We start from the raw sequence: 18,246 nt of genomic DNA, 5'->3' as shown, positions 1-18,246 counted from the left end.
TCCATGTTTGACTCCAGTGGTCTCTTTATTGATTGGAATTTATGGTTCTTATGGTTCGGTTTTGCTTTGTTTTGTTTTTCAATTATGATAATGAAGAGAACATATTGCCTAGTTTTGATGCAGTGTTAGAATATTCTTCAGGTCTTTGGTTTCTTATGTCTGCCTGCCTCTTCCTGAGTATGCTTGGTTGTAAAAATTTATTTTAACTCATTGCCTATTTATCTAATTGCATTATTTTGAAATATTCACCTAGATTCTATGGGGATATAAAAAATAGATAGGAGAACTATAACTGGAACCAACTACCTTATATACACATTAGTGTACATTATATCTATCCATAAGAAATCTGACGCAATGGGTTTCCAGCTTTTCCAGCAAAATCCAACATAAATTTTAATTTATTTGCCAGAAGTAAAACTAATAAATACAGAATAGAATTTAAAAAGTGACCCAGAATCTCCAGATACAGAACAGTTTTTTAAAACCACTGGCATCAGAATACCGCCAAGTACCATAGGGCCTGATCCTGCCATGAGCCATTGCCTACAGCTTGTATTAATTTCAGCAGAGTTCACAAGCAGAATAACTGCAGGGCATTTGCAAAGCCAGTTAGGCTCTTAATGACTATTTTTTTATTATCCTTTGATAGACAAACCTACCATTCTCAAAACTGGAAGTTTTGCCTAGGGAAAAGTGTGGGATCTGTCTCTAAATAAATGGATCACTTAGCTTCTGTAAAAAAAGAAAAAAACTTAATAGCTTTCACATTCAATTACATATAGAATTATATGCAATATTTGGGGCCAGAACCTTCATTGGTTTATCCAGTTCCGGAAGAGGTGCACCAGATTTAATTAACAAGCCAGCAGAGGATGGAGACTAAAAGGCCTGTGTACCAATGCCATCCTCTTTTATATGGTATTTGCCCTGGAGCTCTGGCTTTACCCAGAGAGATATTTCCTCTGTACAGGAATATGCACCCCAGCCAGGGTATTTGATGGCTACAGGCACAGGACATTTGTGGTTCTTCATGTTTGCACAAGGCATGTTTTGCCCAAACACCACCACCCCTGCAGTCTCTAACTCCAGATGAGTGTCTGACATGGAAGAAAAACTAGACAAGCATGGTCGAGATGAACCTCGAACACCTGCCTCCTCTGGCACTTGTAGCTGTTCTCAACATCTGACAGCAATGCCAACTGTACTTATTCCACTTTCACCATTTAGCTGTGGATTGTAAAGAAACTTCTGATGTCTGACCTTAGATGGGAACAGGGACACTAGTTGCTTCCCCTTGTAAAGATGGCTCCTGCACACACATATCAGATTTCTAATTCAGTGATTCCAGCACACAAGCATTATTAATAGGCAATTATTTTACATTACTTTTTGGTAAAGGGAGAGTAAAATCCATTCATTTTGATCTAGCCGTGTACTTAAGTGAATAAACAATCTTACAATACTGCTATCCTAGGTTTTATTTCTGAACAAGTCAGAAGCTGAATCTTATCAAATGGCCATTACATTTGTTCTTCTATGTTTCAACCCAGAGATGCCAAAGCAACACTCTTCATCACAACTGAGACCTGCAGTATAGGTAAAACCTCCCTCCAAAAACACCACCAAATGAACTATAGTGTTGGTATTCAGCATTTTGAGTCCCCCTCCTTTAAGGTTTCTCTCAACATGCAGTGAAGTTGTTTGTTAAATGTGTGTCAAAAACCTGCAAAGAAGGCCAGGAGTTACAGACAGCAATGTCTGTGCATACCTCCTTCATGTGCACTGTTTGCTCTCCTGACACTGGGCACCAATACTGAGCAATGGTTATTGCCCAGAAATACATGTGCAGGATCGCACGCCGTACCCGAGCCCAGGAAGCCCTGCTGCTGGCCAGGCGGTGTGTATTTAGGGTGGTTCACCACGCCCAAGTCACAACAGGGTATTTTGAAGACTATCTTCTCCTGCATTTAGCCACCTCAGTGTGAGATGCCACATTGCCTCCATCGCAAACACTTAACAGAGCCGCTCCAACACACAGCCTGGTGCCAGGGAATTTCAGCGGGTTCTGGACATCCCTGAACCCAGGGCAAGGCGGGTGGTGGAAGAGGAATGACTCTAACTTATTGCAAGATGAAAAGCTTCTCTAGTAATTGAGACTCTGTTTGCCCAAGGTGAGGTCTGGTGCAATGTTTGCCCGCTAGCAAGGCTGAAATTCTCAGTTTGTGCCCTGAGCACGGAAAGCACATGTGGCAGAGCGATCCTGCCCTCAACGGCGGGTCCAGCACGCCCGCGCCCTCACCTAGGCGGAGAAGAGGATCTCTCGGCATCGGCACGAGCAGCAAGGTGCCAGGATGCTGACACTTGCCCATTACAAGTGGGACTGAAGCCACCAATTCATCCGACGTAGGTCATTAAATAGCAACTAGACATTAAGGATCAGTGGTAACACAGACAGGTTCCCCACCACATCACCTGTGTGCATGGTTTCGGTGCAGGTCTATGCTGTGCTACGAACCTCCATGGCTCCCTTGTAAGACGTACGGAACTAGATGTACACATTGGCAAACACATGTGAAAGTATATCCCCCACGAGTAATTAGCCTTAAGCGTAATTCTGCGTGCAGAGCCTGAAGAGGGAATTAACACAGGCTATCGAGGGAGTTTGGGACAGAGAATACATGGAGAAAACAAGTATTTTTAAAGCTTGCCCAGTGTAAGAAGCAATGATTTCGCTGTGATAGAAATAAATCTCCAGAGAAACATCAGAATGCAACAGAAGAACCATGGGAGGGGAATGTTATTCTGTTGCATGGAGTAACCATGCTGTGGGCAGCAAAGATGCTGTCATCCCTAACTGAAACCCCAGTCATCTTGCAAAAACATAAATCTTTCATAGACGGGATATATAGACAGGGTTTTATGCACATCTCCCCTTGATATACTTCAGATCAAAGAAACATTTGAGGTGAACTGACCATCATTTTGAACTGGCATGTCTGGGGAAAATAGAATAAGGAGGACCAGAAGACAAGGAAAAGAATAGCACAAAAATGCTACAGGGAAGCAGATGCACCTCCACTCTGAGAGAAAACGATTCCTAACACTCCTAATAAATTCATGTTATGTTTTGTAGGCATTGAGAATTTTCCAAAACAGCTCAGTGTAAACAGCAAGCTGTGTTTCCTCCCGCTTTTTAGCATTTCTCTTTGTTTACTCTCCATTTGAGGATAGAAGAAGCCTGCATGTGAGCGCTACGAATAGTGTAATTCCGGACTGATGGGGCATTTGGTAAGGGAACGATGAAATACAGACATATGTAGCCTCCAATAAAATAATATGTACTTTGCCTGAGTCAGCAGGGTCAAACTAAAAATAAAATAAAAAATACCCAGCGCCTGCTTTATTAATGCACTTTACTACTACGTGGAAAATATTCTGATACCATGGTGATGGGCAGACTGCAATAAGCTCAGAGAGGCAGAGACACGAGAGAGACATTCTGGGGTGTGTCTGCAGTGGGTGACCCCACTGCCCCCTTGCTCCCCAGCCCCACGTCTCTGCAGCGGAGACCCTGTGGGGAACTGCCCTGGCAATGCTGTGGGAAGCAATGCCCAGCCAAGCCACCTTGCCCTCCACAAGGAGAGGGGCTTGGCTGGAGACACCTGCTCCCATCCACGAGCCCAAATGGCTCTGCTCAGCTCAGGAGGGCCTGGCACGTCCATTTGGTAAAAAACAGCCCTTACCTTTGGCAATCAGCTCCTCCAGCTCTTGGTCGAACCCTTGCCGGTGGCATTTCCTCCAGAGCCCCATGTTGGTTGAGTTGTACTGTCTGTTGCACTCGTCGACCGCGCTCATGGCAAAGATCTGCCTCCTGTTCCTTGCCAAGAGGAGTTTCCCTTCCCAGCGGTCCAACCTCGACCTGCTGGCCCTGAGAGGCAGGTTGTTGTTGGAGTTATATATGAAGCCAGGATCATTTCTCTTAGTGGTGATGCTCTTGCACCTCTCTCTGTGCTTCCTGGCATCAGTTTCGTACCAATGGTCAGAGCAGATCGCCACAGCCAGCATGCCCAGGGCACACAGAGCTAAGGAGAGGCCAGCATACAGCAGCAACCTTCCAGCAGCCATACCTCAGCTTCACAGAAACACCATGGGCATCTTCACAACAGGCAAAGCCCTTGAGCGTGAGACCACGCCGAATCCTCCGGAGCAGCTGCTGGGTGTCACTCGGCAGAGGCTGCCTCAGACATCCCCAACTCGTGCGGCTCACATCCACGCTGCGGGGGGACGCCCGGAGCGCTACAAAGTTCTGCCCTGGGGGCAGTCCTGGGGGCTCATCTGCCTCTGCTCCTCTGCGGAGGAGACCTGGCGAGGAGAAACACAGCCTCCCACCTCGAGCGAGCCGGCGAGCCGCCTGTACAAAGGCGTCCTGTTGCCCTCGCCACGAGCACCCGAGCTATGGGGGCTGAAGGAGCAACCCCCCCCGACGAGGCTCGAAAGCTACGGCTGTTTGATCAGTCCATTAATCTCTTTCAGTCTGACCAGCTGGGAAATACAGGAGGGATGGCTTTCAGATCCGGAGGTTCAGCCCAGCATCGCAGGACAGAAAAGTTCAGCAGCCAGCAGTCTCCCACGCTGAGGCAGGCGGGCAGCTGTCCCGGGTTCAAGAGGGGTGACTTGCCTTTTCTTTGTCAGCAGCCCAGCAAGAGCATCATCCGGACGGTCGCTCGCTGGCTTGGGTTTAAAGCCGGTCGAAAGGGAGGGAGCCGGAGGGCGAGCAATCTGTTGTTGCTGCTGCTGCTGCTGCTTTAAACGGCGGCTGAAACACAAGCTCCCCGGCTGTGACTGGAAATGCAGGCATGCACAGGTTTCCCCCTTAGCAGACTTTAGCCGGCATCCTGGCTTCCGAGACACCTCAGCTCCTCTCCGAGACACCTCAGCTCCTCTCCGAGACACCTCAGCTCCTCTCCGCCAGCCTCGCTGTTCACTCGGCCGGTCCCGTTGTCTGCGCTGGCATCAGGGCAGCCTCGTGCAGTGACCCCTTCCCTGGCCAGCCGTAGCCCGAGCACCCCAAATCCCTGACGTGGCAGTGAGCACGACGGCTGTCTGCACCCAGACAGGGCGAGAGGCACCAAGGGAGCCGCGGGGGCCTCCGGATCCGCTGCCACGGAGCGGGGAGCGCGCACCTCCCGCTAGGCAGCTCTGGAAGCGGTCCTCGGCCCCAGCATCCTTCTTCCACCCCCTTCCGCCGGTATCTGAACGGCTTCCTTCGTCACCGCCGCCTCGGTTTGTTGTGCACAGTTTTCCTAACACACGGGCACGTTAACCATCTGCAAGATGAAGGCAGGCAGGCAGAGCGATGGCTGGCTGAGAGGATGCTCGGGAACGGGGAGGGGAGGTCGGGGGAAATCAAACCAAAACAAACCGGGGGGGGGAGGAAAAAAAGCTACACACCTTACACGGGGAGGGGAAAGCAGCCCCTAACAGTTGTCAACAGCTTTCGGTCTGCACCATTTCTCTGCCATATGGCCTGCTCTCCACGTAGGGGCTGAGGTTTTTAGCTCAGCAGCTTCATATGAACCGCATCCCCGGCATCAGCAGATATATATTCAGACATATTTTTTTTTTCTCCTTAAATTTCCACTCCCTTTCTCTCTAGTGGGAATAACTCACCCATCTTGTAGAAATCAAAAGCAACAGAAGGCGAGCTGGAGTCCGTGAGCTTTAGAAATCTCATTTCACCGTTTTTAACCCAAATAAGAGTGAATCCAATCTTCCGTACACCTGGGAATCTTGCCTTGTTCAAACACTGAGCCCTGCAGCCTTGGCTAAAGCCTACAGACAGAGAATACAGAGCACGGAGCCAAAAGCCAGTGATGTCACCCATGCAACGTGAGACTCATTTCTTATTTCTCTAGCCTCCTTAAAGATAAACTGCACCACTTCGCAGACAGGAAATGTCGAAGCCTTACTTTCTTAAACAGGGAAAATGTAAAACCTGGATTTAACTGGATCCTGCTCTTTCTTGGTCGCGAGACCTTACATTGTGCCACCCGAATCCGAGACAACTGTAGCTGTTTCTTACTGCACCAAAAAAAATCCCACCTACCATGTAACGCGAAGCGTGAGCTGACCCTGGATTCAGGACCTGGATTCTGTGTGATCCAGAAATGGAGGCCTCCAGACTCAGAACGGTGCCGTTTAAAAAGGAAATAAGAATAATTTTTTTTCACCAAAACGCTCTGGGTCCTGGCACACCCTGCCCTAGGTACCAGAGCATCCTGGAGCTGGCAGAGGGATCCCACTGCACCCGGTACTGGCTCCCATGCACCACAGGCTCCGCAGCAAGCGCTGCGGTCACTCCCGCTGCTCCAAAAGGTCCGCAGCCCCGTGCCTCCCCAGGCATGGGTGCTGCAAAAACCTACACCTGCGCAGGATCCAACCGACTTTTGGCCCCTGCATCCCAAACTGTGCCCTCTAAAATGAAACCTAGCCCTGACAGGAGTCCCTGGGCTGGCGGTTCCTGTTGGGCAGTGCTGGGCTTGTGCTGGCTTTTAGCCGTAGCCACACAAATCGTGTTTGCTACAGAAGGGAGGACAGAAGGGGGGCAGAGAAGCTCTCTGAGTGCCGGAATCAGGTACTCAAGGTCCCAAGTAATTTGGGATTTCCAACTACATAAGGGCACCTCTCCCACTAAACCGTTTTTCTTTTTAAGTGTACCATATTGTCTAAGCCCCTAGCACGATCAAGAAGCTCACAAGGGGAAGTCATTCATCCAAACCATAGACATTGTGATCAGACACATCTGCTGAAACAGCTCGATTGCAAAATTTCAGTGTTAGGTTATGAATATTAACTGTATCTGGAAAGCTCCAGATAATTGCTTTATTGAAATGGCACCACTTTACATTTTTAGCCGTAGCCTCCCTTTGTTGTTCATAACAAAGGTAAATTTTTAAGGATCTAAGGCTTAAAAAAAAAAAAAATCATGCATACAACAGCTCACACAGGTAGATTACCTTCTATAACAGGATTTTTCAAGCAACTACATACCAGTGCATTAAAAATAAATACATAAATAAATATAATAATGGGCTTGGAGAAGCCATACTTGTCTTCTGTTCAGGGAAAAAAATTAGAGCTTTGTGGTCAAAAAGCTTCGGGATCCTATAAGAAGATGGCAAACAGGTTTCTTGCATTGTGCCCATACAGAGGCAAGAGTGCACCTGGATTTCTTTGTCAATTTTTAGCATCAAGTCCCAAGCTGGGGTATGAGAACAGGGACCAAGCCTAATTTTGCCAAACATCTTTCTGCTTGATAGAATTGTTGGATTTTAGATTTAAGAACCCATCAGTAAATAAAAAGCAGGAACCAGGTGCTGAAAGGGTTTAATGGTTCTCTTACTCTATCGTGAGGCGGGCTTTAAAGCAAGTGCAGGTTTGTTGCATTTATTCTCTGTTTATACCACAGAACTGGAAGATTAGAGATAAGGCCAAACGGCGGACCCAGCTACTAGATCTGTTTTTCTTACAATGTTGGCCAAAAATATGTTAGGGGGCAGGTAAATCACGTAACCTTATAATGCCAACATTTGCTTTCCAGTTAAATATTAGGATTACCATCCAAAGAACCAGAATTTGGTTGGACCCAGTAAGATTCAGGTGCCAGGTGTCTCTGTCCCACTCCAGGGAAGAAAGAGAGTTTGGGACAGGGGGATTTTTGCAGCGGGAGAAACCAGACTTGTTCCCTTTTCTTGTTCTTAAACACAGGGTTGAGAGCCAAAAATTGCCGTGCGGTTCCAGGTTTTATCTTTTTCTCTGAAAAGGCATTTCAGTGGCAGTCTTCATGCATATACTTTTTTTTGCTCGTATTTGTAGCTACATCAGATGGCAATCTATATCCTCATGCAAGTCACCTTAAATATATAAATGTCGGAGAAAGCGTTGGGTTTCAGATGAGCTCCACTTTAACTCCTAGAATTAAGCATTTTTCTCTCTGCTCATCATTATCTCCTTCTCTCCAAGAGGGGCAGAACGCTGCGTGCTGCAGGCATTACCAACCTTGCCTCTGTCTCTTCTCGGGATTATTACAGACAGCCCCTTCTCAGCACAAACAGATCATTATTAAATTCTCTTCCTCCCACCCCACCCCCGCCTCGCCACGGGGGGGAAAAAAACAATCCTTGTTGATCTTCAGATGAGCGTAAACTGGGGGAAAGACATTTTAAAAAGAAGTCCACATGCACTTGGGCGTGCTACACCGAAACCTCACCCTGCAGTGAATGAAGGATATCTTGGCAACAGGAGTTAATTCATCCGCCTTGCGTGACTCGGGGTGTGAATATGCAGTTTTAGTAAACGGTTAACATGGAAGCTCTCTGCAGGTTGCGATTTCAGCGGTACGGAGGGGAAGGTAACGCACATGGGTGCACAGATAAAATGTCTGGAGGCACGGGACAGAGAAGCGGAGCCTGGCGAGACTGCTCAGAGCAAATTCCTTGTGACAAGCCCCGTGCGCTGCCTCTTAGACCTCGCTGCTGATGCTATCTTACAGCTAAGGCCAGCCTCTTGCCCACTGCCCCCCAGATTGCTACAGCTCTGCTTAGCATCCTCCAGCTGCCCTCGCCCACCTCCCTCCAAGAGAGACAAAAGCCCAGACACAAAAGCCAGGAGTGCCCGCACCAAGGGGCACATGGGCAGGGTGCCGGCTGGAAGGGGGAGGGCAGCCAGTGGAGAACCAATTGCAATTTGCTTTTCTTAGTAGGTTTTTTTTTTTTTTTTCATCAAGATGACCTCCACCATATTTTTCTTCTCCCTCCTTTTTTTTTTCTTTTAAAGAAAAAGAGTTCAGTGCCATCTAGTGGGGGAGGGGACAGAGCAAGTCAACGTGCTGCCCATTTCTCAGGCTCTGTGCCGCTAACTCCATTTATTCAACAGGGAGAGATGATCCTCGGTATTTCCCTTCTCTCTTTGTGCTGTGCATTTCCCAAGAGGTGATGTTTAATTTCCGTGGGCTCCATCCTTCATTCTTTGTAATGAACCTCCTACTGAAGGCAAAGGAACTCGCGCCAGCGTTGTGTTACTTGGAGCAGTGCTGACCCTGGAGGCACTTCGCCTCTCTAATTACAGGATCTCAAATACAAGACAGTAATCAAACCAAACACAGATACAACAAATTATAGCTACTAATGTTTTTTATCATCCAAATGCACCTTGGATACCGGTGTGGGTGAATCCCCATTATGCCAGCTGTTCAAGTAACACAGACATGAAAGATGTTGCCTCTGCCCTAGAAACAACTTAGGGCAATTCCCACCAACAGTCCAGCTGATTTTGGGGTGATTCAGAACCAAGCAGAGGCAACGAAAAGGAAGATATGGACCTCAAAACTGCACATAAAAGTTGCCATCTAAAACTCAGGCACCTAAAACAGTTGTTGACGCTCCTTCTACTTTTAGTAGAGCAAGGCATTTTTGGAAGGAAACACCAGCCAGCCACATAAGCACAAGCTGGCCATACACACACACACACGTACACCCAAATTAGGCAGGCAGCTATGTACACGCTAGTGTCCAGCTGCACTCACGCTAGCACCTATCTGGATGTCTCCTGTCCTCCCTCTGCCAACTCCCCAAAGGTTTCTGCTTTGCTATATCTCTATAAAAAGCATTAGGATTCCCAAGTTAAGCAAGTTAGTGCACTCCAGATTTAAGCTCACCCATGCATGCACATTATGATGCAATCTTTAAGTACTTTTTTTTTTTTTCATGTGTTTCCTGCCTTTTCCAGTGCAAAGGATGGACGTTGCTCACTTAGTGAATGCTGTTCAAATTTTCCGCTGTCCATATCATCCAATGTGTGGTGCATGGACTATTTACTGCAGAGCATCCCGATCTTGCATTGAGTGCAGAATGATTAATGTCCTCATGGGTTTTCTCTAGTGGTGTTCTCATTGTAATGTTTGAGGGTGGTTTTGTTTGTTTGTTTGTTTGTTTGTTTGTAACAAACATCAATGAACTTATCTTCACAGCTCCCTGCTGAGGAACAGAGATAAAAGCCAATATTTTCAAACATGTCAGTGCATTTTGGGTGCTCAGTTAAAGAAGCTTAGAACCAAAACTTTCAAAGTACTTGGTATTTTCCTTCTTCAGTGAACAGCTCCCAGTCACCTTGACTCTGCACACAGTGGTCAGTATCTCTACAAATCAGTTCGTGGCTAACTGCAGCAGGATACCCACAAAACAGGGACCATGTGGACACCAGTTGTGAAGACTGACAATTATTTGGCTCACCCAGATTCATACCAGCAACCCTAGCAAAGGGAAAAATAAAACCTAAGTTTCAATTTCAGTTCAACTGCCTTAATGCTGTGACCATGGTTTTTCCTAGGTGCGTTTCTCTGCAAGGATCACTACACAGCTTCCAAACACCCCACCAAACAGCCACCATCTCAGGGCTGCAGAGCTGTAGTTCATCATTGTCTACCACGAATGGCAAATGTGTAAAAAGCAGGATCTGGTCAGGTATCTTACTTTATGAACGCAAGACACAAACGAATGGCAATTCATAGGAAATTTTTATTCTGGTGTTTTCCTAGGGTCACTTAGTGACCTGAAGTTGTGAAGAAGAGAAGCATGCATGAGCTGAGAGCGCTAATCAGGGGGTCAGGAGTTGAATGGGCTGTAGCAAAGGAAGAGCGGATTTGGTTTAGGTGGAAGCAAAATGAACTGCTGAGCAGAAAGCAGGAAGACATGCAGGAGAGTAGTTCTGCATCATGTTTTTCAATAAAACTGAGGAAATGGCCAACACTAAATTGCTTCACACAGAGACAGGTAAAAGACAGTACCCAGGTAAAAAAGAACCTCAGTATAACGTTATTTTTCCAAAGACAAAACCAAAACAAATCAAAACACACACACACACACAAATAAAAATAAAAAATAATAAAAAAAGGAACACTGGTAGTTTTCTACTGAAATTGCTTCCTCTTGTGAAAACTTACTCTTTATTATTTAGCTGTCAACTGTCAAAGCCACATAACTGTGAACTACCTGAGGCTACCCTGCAGACACAGCTAACCGTGTATGATAACCACTGCTTCTCATCTGAACGTCTCCAGGAGTATTTTTAAACTCAGGCAAGACAAGGATCAACTTTTTAAAGTAAGTAATAATTAAACTTTCCCCAACACTGCCCAAGGCAGACACCACTACTTGGAAAACGTTAGCCCAAACTGTTGAAGTTTAGCAAAGCTGTAAGTTGCTGAAAATAGGGCCTGGCAGTCAGTCTGCTGAAGACGTTATCCCTGTACCGCCTACACACCGATGGAATGATCAAGGGCATTGTGGTAAACTGCAGAATAATTTGGAGCCTGTTGTTCCACCTTTAAAGGTGGGCCCACATATTTTATCTTTTTCAAACAGGTGGTAGTACCTGAATGGGCACCACGCTCACAGCTGAACACTAAAGCGACTCAAGGAACAGCCTTGTCCCTGTCTCTGTTGAGTTCTTCCACTCAGTCAGAGGGGCATCAGGACAAGTTTGAAGAAAAAGGAAAGGCCTAAATTGCACATGTATAAAATTCTGTTGAAACAATGAGTTCTCCCGGGCTACGAGACAACTCAGCCAAAGCACGCAGGCAACCTTTGGCCTTCAGGGCTCTCTGAAATTCATCTCCATACAACAGAAAATACATCGTAGACCTTGCCTTCACAAGGAGAGATTCAGCTTCACTCTGGTGCGCCCTGTGATCTTAGCACGCTATTATAGCACGCTGTTATGCCTCCTGCTTAATGTCTTGCCAACTTTGTAGTCAACACCTTCATATTCTACAGCTGCTTCTCCTCTGAATTGGAATAAGTTTCACACGAACTCTCCTCCCCAGACCTTCTTTCCCCAAATGCCTTGCTAGGAGGACTACTGTTTCATACAAGCCACACTGTGCTTCCCCGCATTTACCTCACAGACACATTGCAAGCCTGGCCTCCTCTCCTAAAGCCTGCTGCAGGAAAAAGCCATTGCCCACTGCAGCGATGGAGGGGACATTGCAGGAGTTGAATAGCATGACTACTTGCTGCCTAAAGCCAGCTACCAAAGGAAAAGGGCTCTCCGACACCACCATCGTTGGGCTCAGCTGAAAACAGGCGATACTATTTTTCATTATAATTCATGAATCTTGGGATTTTTATTGAAACAGCAAGAATTTGGGGTGGCAGAGATGAGATATTAGGACCAAAGAATACCGACTCAGAGCAAAAACTCAGACGTTGGCTTCTAATAATAAGCTTATTTTGTAAGAAGTGACTGTTATTCTTAAAGCTACATCTAACACGTTGATCTCCAATACATTAAAGCTTGAGTAACTCTGATTTTACAGTAGTGCGTCAACATTTACTTCATACACCCAGTCTTATGCGAAGGTGCACCTGCAGTACTGTTAGTTTGCTTGAGGTGGCAAGTCATGCTGCACAACATTCCCGAAGTTTCTGCCAGATTTCACAACTCTTTGTGCCTTCCCAGAGAGCTTTCTGGACATGGGTTATATCAGCAGTGTTTTGTGAACTAATCCACCAGAAGACAGAGATCTAGTCTAACACGGTCTTTGGTAATGAATACCACATCTGTGATTTGCTCCCAGCTGCCAATTCAATTTGTTGCTACTTTTAGTCACAAAAGAAGAACAAGGATTAGTTAAAAAATCAGAATTTACAGATCATAAAAAATCATCACAGTCCAGACTGGAAAGAAAAACAGTAATCAAAACCGTAAATAGCACCTAGATTGGAAAAAATCCTATTCTTTAAAAACACTCCTCCATTTTGGAACATGACTCAGAAGTAAGACCTCAATCTTCATGTATTTCATGTGGCTTTGAAAGTCCTAGCTGAGTAGACTCACTTAAAATCAAAAAATAGAAGAATGTATATACACATAAATGTATATGCAATATATATACATTGTGTGTCTAAATAAAAAGAGCTGACATCTATGATGATAAGCACTCAGTTTAGACACATGTATGATGCTCTTTTAAACAGCTTTGCATTTAGCTCTCATCTATTGTTATTCAAATGATATTTGCATGAAAATAAAGTACTTGGTTCTTCAGACTTCATCTGCTTCTGCAGTTTATTTTCCCACCTGAAACTTTAGCACTGAAATATCACAATTAGTTGTTGAGGAATTGATTAGATCACATATTAGAGGATTATAGCTCCAGGTGGGAAACATGCAGCAGGAAAAGATGAATTCCTAAGCAAGAAGACCTAGTTTCCATGCAAGTGCCATTGGTTTGTTAGTCTTTACAAAGAATAAAGGAAAGAAGGGGGAAGAAAATCTATATATTTCAGCAGAATTGCTACCAGTGCTCATTTTCTAAGAGGTGGCAGCAGCTCCTTAATGACTACTCTTCTTCTGTCAACACCGAATTGAAATCACAACAGTAGTTAGTTTCACATGCCATTGTTATTTTTCATTGAATATTGCAATCCAATAGATTATGCCACTACATCTAATATACAAAATGAAGCATTTACAGAAACCTACAGCTTGATGCCTCTCTTCTAAAGCATCTTTCAGAAGCTGGGCATCTTAAAGTGCTTTACAGCAACAATGTAGTTCTTAAAGTGCAGTGAACGGATGCAAACTGTAGGTACAAATTGTTTCAGGGAAATGCTTGTTTGGAGTGTCCGGCCAGGATAGTGAAGTCGATTTCCTCCAGACAAACCTGGCTTAGGGCCAGAGTGATCTTTGCAGTCGTGTATTCAAGAGGATTAATGGTAGGAGAACCCACACAGCAGCTGACCATCTGCCAGCAACTGGCATCCCAGCAGCAGCTACAATTGTGAAGAACCCATGGAAAGCTCAGATCTGTAGGCATCTGGTCAGCATTTTCAGAAATCCTGTGCACAGCAGAACTGACCCATTACTAGGGCAGACTGGGACCGCCGCAGCCAGGCTGGATACACTTGAACTTTGAAGCTCATTAGCAAGATGGAAGATCTCTCCAAATCATCTCCCGCACTTCCAGGAAGCTCCGTGTAATGATGGCTCAGCAGGACGGCATCTCTAAGACCAAGGCAGCAAACTTATCCCCGCTTTGAATACTGTGCTGAAGGGCAATTCATAGAGCAGGACTGAGCCTCAACCACTTAGGGCAAGCAAAATGACAACAAAAGATCTTAATGCCTCCAGAGAGTAGTTTGTGCAGACTACCTAACACAGAAGGGGAAAATGTGGAGTTTAAAATACTTCTGACAATTATTTCGGGGTGTTCAGTCATGTGCAACGTAGTCATTATGGCTCACAATCTGAAGTTGTTCCAGTGAGAACTGCTGTGCCGTGACAGCAGTTTATTTATTCACCTGTGCTGTAAAGGCAGCTAGAAAATATCCACCAAACAAGAAACAATGGAGAGTAGTAGACTCTACTGACTGTACTCTGACTGCCCAACAAGTATGTTAAATAGGTTGGCCTGTAAAAAGCTAATTCTCTTGTTTCCAGAGAAGCAGACTGAGGAACTAAATTTCCCAAGGACAACAAGGAAATAAAGAAACCTTGGGATTCACAGCCATAAAATATGAAGAAGGAATCCTTTGCAGGAAAAAGGGGAACAAATAATGCAAAGAGTTGTTGTAGGAGCAGGTCTTGTTCAGCTTGGGTACTGGCAAAGTCTAAGAGAATGATCTGAGTAGGGAAAAAAAAATACTCTGCAACCGAAAAGACAAGCCACACACTGCAAGAATAAAGATCCTGAATACTTAAAAAAACCTGGCTGCTGCACTAAAGAATGCTCCCACAGGTTGCAGAAACTGAGGCTGGGAAGTGCAGGCGAGTTTGGTTGTTTTTCTCTGAACAGGCAGATCCTGAAGCGAAGAGCAATGCTGGTTACGAGTGCTGTGCAAGGTCATCTGGCAAAATAAAGAGCAGCTTCGTGTCACCCACCAGGTCTGGAGTGAAGGACTCCAAACTAAAACTGAAGATCGTCAAAGGAAGTATCTGTTTCCATGGCTCTGCCTCTAGAGGACTGTAGAAGAGGGAAAGGCTGCTCGATGACATTTAGGACTGCAAAGAATGCTGCTGAGATGACTGCATACCTGTGGGTCCATCCAGGTCTTGGCAAACCTGCTGGCTTGCAGGTAGAGGCAGTCAGGGAGTGGGTATCTAGAGTGCTCCCAAAGGGTCAGTGACGTATCCCAGGGAACATTGGTCGGGATACCCTAATATAGGAAGGGACCTAAACCAGGAGATAAATCTCTGCTAGAATGCACCATAGAGGTCAGTGGGGATATAAAATACAAAGTCTGCCAAAGCTCAAGGGAATCCCCAGCCCACAAACCCAAGAGGTCTAGATCCAAGACAGCATCTTGACAAGAGCAAGCCATCTCAGCATGTAGAAACAGAAATATGAACTCAAACAGACCCAACCAATCTCTCTGGATTTTCTGTTTAAGAGATGGATGCCTTCCTGAGAATTTTATTGCTGGAACATTTTTATTCGCTCTTCTTTTTTACACTTGGTCAAACAGAGTTAAGAGATGGACAGCTGGTTTTCTCTTGTTTGAAAACCTTGATGGATATCCTTTCAGATGAGTTCTGCAAGGGATGGTCGGAGAGAAACTACAAGAGCTTTTATCAGCAGTGAGCCAGATGTCTGCATTATTTCTTCTCTTTTCAGCTGACTCCATCATTTTAATTTTTTCCCTTCTTTTCCTCCCCCCTTGAATACTTTGTTCCAGCCAAGAAGATGTGCCTTTGTTACTGTTGCCTTTAATATTTTTCTTGCATATGATGTCTGTTGTTAGTAAAGTAACTATAATACTTTACTTGTGTAGTATGTTTTCCACTAGGGGAAGGTGAAGCATTTTCTAAGAATCAATTATTCTTCACAAGCCATTTCTGAAGCAGAGATTATTATCCCCAGTTTACAGAGGAATAAAATGGCAGATAGGTTAATTAACTTGCTTAAGGTCATCCAGTGAGTTAGTAATGGAGTTACGACTAAAGCAAGATTGAGCAATTCTCATTCCCAGTCCCTAGATACAACAGCAAAGAAAAACTTCTCTTCAGTCTTAAATACTTCATTTACATCTATCACCGATCATTTATTCTGACGTACTGTTGAACTACAAATTAGTCAGTCTAAATGACAAATATGTAGATGTGTGGAGATCTGCAGCATCCACCCCTCGCTTGCCTGTTCAGCTTCCTGCACCCCCTGCTATGCTGAGAGCTCATCTTCCATTAAAATGGACGTGCTGCGGCTCCTCTGGAGAACTGTGAACACCACTTCAGGCATCAGTCCGAAGGCATCGCAAAAGGCAGAGGAGAAGAGCACTTGCTGTCTTTCCCCAGGAGGCAAGAAGGCTGCCACAACAGCCCGGCTGCCTTGGGAAGCAATAAGCTCGAGATGCAAACTGGCTTTGAAAAATAATTTCTATTTTTCTTTTACACCGCATCTCCTTCCCAAGTGTTTCCAGTGTTAGATAGATGGAGTGGCAGCATTTAAGAGCTGCATCTTTGCAGATTTCTCTCTGAAGCACTAGTTTGATGATCTCTTTTAAAGTCAAAATACCCTTCAAATGCCCACCCAAAGTCTGTCAGCCTCTTCATACAACACATTCTTTTCAGAGGGATTTGCACTGTTAGACATCTCTGTGGCTCAGCGTGAATCGCTGTGCAACAAAATACAATTGAAGTTCACAAATTAATCATGAACACATAAAAAATGAATAAACACATATGTAGTCAATGCAGTTTTACCAAATGCTCAAAGGGTCCTTCTGCTTGACTCAGATGAAGACTGTTTTGCTCCCTCGTATCAATATTTATAACAAGATGATGTTAGAGATTGTCTTACAGCATGAGATGTTAGTTTCAAGCACAAGATTTCAGAGAGAAGTTCATTACTGTGCCTTACAGGAACCACTCCGACGTCTCATTTCCAAGATCAAATGAAGCAAGTTCAGACTCTCCTTGAAAGTGTCAATAAACAAGTGCCAATGGGCAAACTGCTATCCTCATCTTTTCTTCCTTCTCAGGACAAACTCACACTGGCTCATGTTGCATTTTGTCAAAATCCTACCTTAAGGCTCTTGAATGTTCAATTCTAATTAAAATATATACACAGGAGGAATTAACCAGATAAGTAGTTCCAGATAATTATTGATCAAATAAAATAATTCCAGACCAAACTATTCTCACCTGTTTGTAAAGAGGTCTTCTCGGTGCTTACCATGAGGCCTCTTCCTTCTTTTCACAGCTCTGCTGTGCTCCATACATCTCTTCCCTCCCTTGATTTCTTTCCTTCACAACAGTCCCCATGCACACAGTGCCCATTTTGTCTCTGAGTCCCATGTCAACTCACTCTCTTTTAACTCCTTTCTAGGGTTTCAATTTTTTTGCTCACCTGTCTGCCACTGATTTGCTTCTAAATAATTGCTGACAAGTCCAAACACCGCTCTATTTACAACAAAAACCTCAGGAGGCTCTAACAATACGTCCATAAGATTCAGCTTATCACAAGGCCTTTCCTGTTGGCAGCCTCTGATGCTTCCTTCCATTCCCTGTTACTACCATCCCTTACCGTGTCAAGTCTAATTTGGACTGTGAAAACCTCAGAGTGACTATGTTCATTCTATGTGTCCAAAAGACTCCAGACACATTTCCAGTGCTACATAGGTAACCTTACCCTAGTCTGATTAGCCAGGTGGCTCTGTGCAGCAGCCTGTACAACACCAGCTTCAGGAAATGGATGTCTAGCTCTTGCACGCCCCATTTCCATGACCACCTCATTGGTCTCCTCTAGCATGATGGTGGATCAGCTGCACAGGGTTGAAGGAGTGCAACATAAATGTCTCAGATCAGGTGCCCAAGCACATATTTGGCTATGTAGGTTGCAAACCAGACCATGATCCACCCCTGTAAATTTGCAGACGTGTTGAGTTGTGACTTTGCTGACTGCTGTGAGCTTGATATGCCTTCCCAAGTATATGTATGCTGCCCTCCCGGCTAGCACACTACTCCTGGCTGGGTGCTCTGCAGTCAGTCCTCCTCATAACCCCAGCATTAACACTGATGTCATAAAGAACATACATCCCTGTGACTGAACATTTTTATTTAAACATAAGATTTAATAATATTTGCATGTTTTTGCATTGCTGACTAGAGGAACAACTGATTTTAAAGGAAAAAAGCAGAATAAATGAACTAATGCAGACCTGTACATAAAAATGTGCTTCCATGGCA

The 18,246-nt window shown here is 45.0% G+C and overlaps 1 protein-coding gene across 9 annotated transcripts in view; it reads right to left on the bottom strand.

The window, feature by feature from the left end:
* The window catches only part of TMEM178B (transmembrane protein 178B), a 228,789-nt gene extending 222,835 nt beyond the window's left edge, over positions 1-5,954 (bottom strand). For 4 of the 9 annotated variants that reach the window (XR_013942355.1, XR_013942356.1, XR_013942357.1 and 1 more), the window contains exon 1: positions 3,747-5,944. Coding sequence is in view for 3 of the 9 variants with exons in the window: in XM_080569040.1 (XP_080425166.1) it covers positions 3,747-4,128 (382 nt within the window). In the remaining 6 variants the exon portion in view is untranslated. Of the gene's footprint in view, positions 1-3,746 lie in introns of all 9 variants that reach the window. The other 5 variants (XM_080569040.1, XR_013942359.1, XR_013942360.1 and 2 more) reach the window with 5 other exon arrangements.
* Between the last annotated feature and the right edge of the window lie 12,292 nt (positions 5,955-18,246).

This window comes from Anser brachyrhynchus (assembly GCF_964034855.1).
Source record: "Anser brachyrhynchus genome assembly, chromosome: 1".
Classification (NCBI taxonomy): Eukaryota; Metazoa; Chordata; class Aves; order Anseriformes; family Anatidae; genus Anser; species Anser brachyrhynchus.
The sequence above is the reverse complement of the archived record's forward strand: the minus strand, read 5'-3'. Positions and strand labels throughout refer to the sequence as shown.